The following is a 2,009-nucleotide window of genomic DNA, read 5'->3' as shown; positions in this document are numbered from 1 at the left end:
GGTTGATTCGTGGAATTTAGGTTTATTTACCTGCCTAGTGAAGAGAATTGCCGCGTCGTGGTGATGCTGGTGGTCGTCATCTAGCGGGTTCTGCTGGTTTTGCCACTTACAGAAGCTCTTGAGGGTCGCCGCCGCGTTTTTGGACACATCCAGTCCCTTCTCCTTCTCCGTCACCGTAGTCACTTTCACCACAGACAATCGAATGGGGTTCTCGATGCTAGCGTGTCCATACAACTTGGAGGCGATAGAGGCGAGTGTCAGCAGGTAGTGGTTAAGGTCCTTGCCATACTTCTTTACCATGGACTCGTCAGCAACGAGCAGTAGCTCCACATACCTTGCGCGAGACACAGACCTTTTGCGCCTTTTGACATTTTCGCTCTGGGATGTAACGGACTTGGAGAACTTCTCCCACACCCTCCTACCGTGCGCTCCGTGGTCGTCCTCCTTCAGAGCATATCCGCGACGACGGTTCTTGCCTTTTCCCCTGCCCTTCCGCCGTCGCTTTCCTGAGGAGTTTTTCCGGCGTCGCCTCTCGCGCGTGCTACAGCTCTCGCCAGAGGACATCTCCTCGAAACTGAAGCGCTCGCGGATGTAATAGTGTAGCGCGCGCTCTGCGTCCGCATCCTCTATCACGTGCACATCATTTTCATGACCTTTGGCTCGGACGAGCGGTCTGATAGTATAACGGGCATGTTCCACCGCAAAAAATCCTTCAAGACCGCCACCGCACAAGGTAAACACTGCTAAGGACTCTGGATTCGAGTCCACCGTGCCTCTGTAAACACATTCCCGGTGAAGGGCCGGTGCGCCCTCTTCCGCCCCCAGCAGCGCAGTCACATACTTGGAGCTGAAGTGATGTGACAGAAGCGCCTCGTCCCTCTCCATATCCAACTGAAAGCGCTTTCCATCTAGGTAGAGCAGGTACCCAACTTTCCCACCACCGTGATAAATCCTGTCTATTGTCCGCACTAGTCCATCCACACTCTCAGCAAGTGGTGGGAGCGACTCATTCACAGGTGAGGAGAACGTTCTCAAAGTGACAAAGCTCCCGCCGTGCACGGCATGGCCAGTGCGGAACTCCACAGCGCATAGTAGCAATACCCTCAGCAGCACCGCTCCGCCGGTGCAAGAGCGGAAAACACAAGCCATCTTCACCCGAAAACAAGCAGTCCGCACCGGAACATTCGCGTTTCGGTCAGCACATCGCGGAGAGCAAACACCGGTGAAAAGAACTTCTGGAACTTCTGCACCAACAGCGATTTATTTGAATGCACATCTTCTCTTGATGCTCAAACTCCCCCGGAAAAGTAAGAAGAGGCGAAAGAACAAAGGCATCGGTAGAGGGAAAGACAGAGCCGAAAGCAAGAGAAGTGCAGAGCTGCAGAGTTTGCAAGGACGAGGCTGAACTTGAAGAACAAAACACAAAGTTTCCTCTTAAAAGCACCAGGGAGAGGGAGAGAGGGGGGGGAGGAAAGTCCTGCCCCTTTGCGCTAACTCTACTCCACCCCCCTCTCTGTCTCTCTCTCTCCCTCTCTCTCTCTGTCTCGCTTAGCCGCTTCGTTCCCCTAAACTCTGCGGTCTCATGTCTGGAGAAAATCAAAGCGAAGTCAAGTGCTGGAGGCTTCTGGGTCTACCGACCCTCTCAAATCCCCTGTTCCTGCCCGGCGCCGCGGCGCAAACAATCCACGAGCTGACGTACCGATAACAAACCTCGGCGCAATGCTCTTACAGCCCGATTGCATTGTGTACTAATGTTTTCTTCTTCTTTCATTTTTCCGGTTTTATTGAAAACACTTCATAGCTTCATATAGATATTTTCCATGATCGACATACTGAGACAATCCATGACAGTATTCCCCAGTTGATTACGACTTCACATTCGACACTACCCTTGCAACATAATTCTTGTCAGCTTACAGCAAGCATCGGAAAATAGAAACGTGCCGTCATTTAGAGGGAATCCGCTTCTGGGAATCCCAGCGCATCTAATAAAGCGACTGCCCCCGCCG

At 52.5% G+C, this 2,009-nt stretch overlaps 1 protein-coding gene across 1 annotated transcript in view; it reads right to left on the bottom strand.

Moving 5' to 3' along the window:
- adamts5 (ADAM metallopeptidase with thrombospondin type 1 motif, 5 (aggrecanase-2)) overlaps nt 1-1,149 on the bottom strand; it is a gene marked incomplete at its 5' end in the record, with an annotated part of 16,272 nt that extends 15,123 nt beyond the window's left edge. Inside the window, one exon of the mRNA XM_080851378.1 lies at nt 31-1,149. Coding sequence (XP_080707504.1) covers nt 31-1,149 — 1,119 coding nt within the window. The remainder of the gene's footprint in view (nt 1-30) is intronic.
- Between the last annotated feature and the right edge of the window lie 860 nt (nt 1,150-2,009).

Source organism: Sprattus sprattus, assembly GCF_963457725.1.
Source record: "Sprattus sprattus genome assembly, chromosome: 14".
Taxonomy (NCBI): Eukaryota; Metazoa; Chordata; class Actinopteri; order Clupeiformes; family Clupeidae; genus Sprattus; species Sprattus sprattus.
Note: the sequence above shows the minus strand (reverse complement) of the source record. Positions and strands in the feature narration are given on the sequence as shown.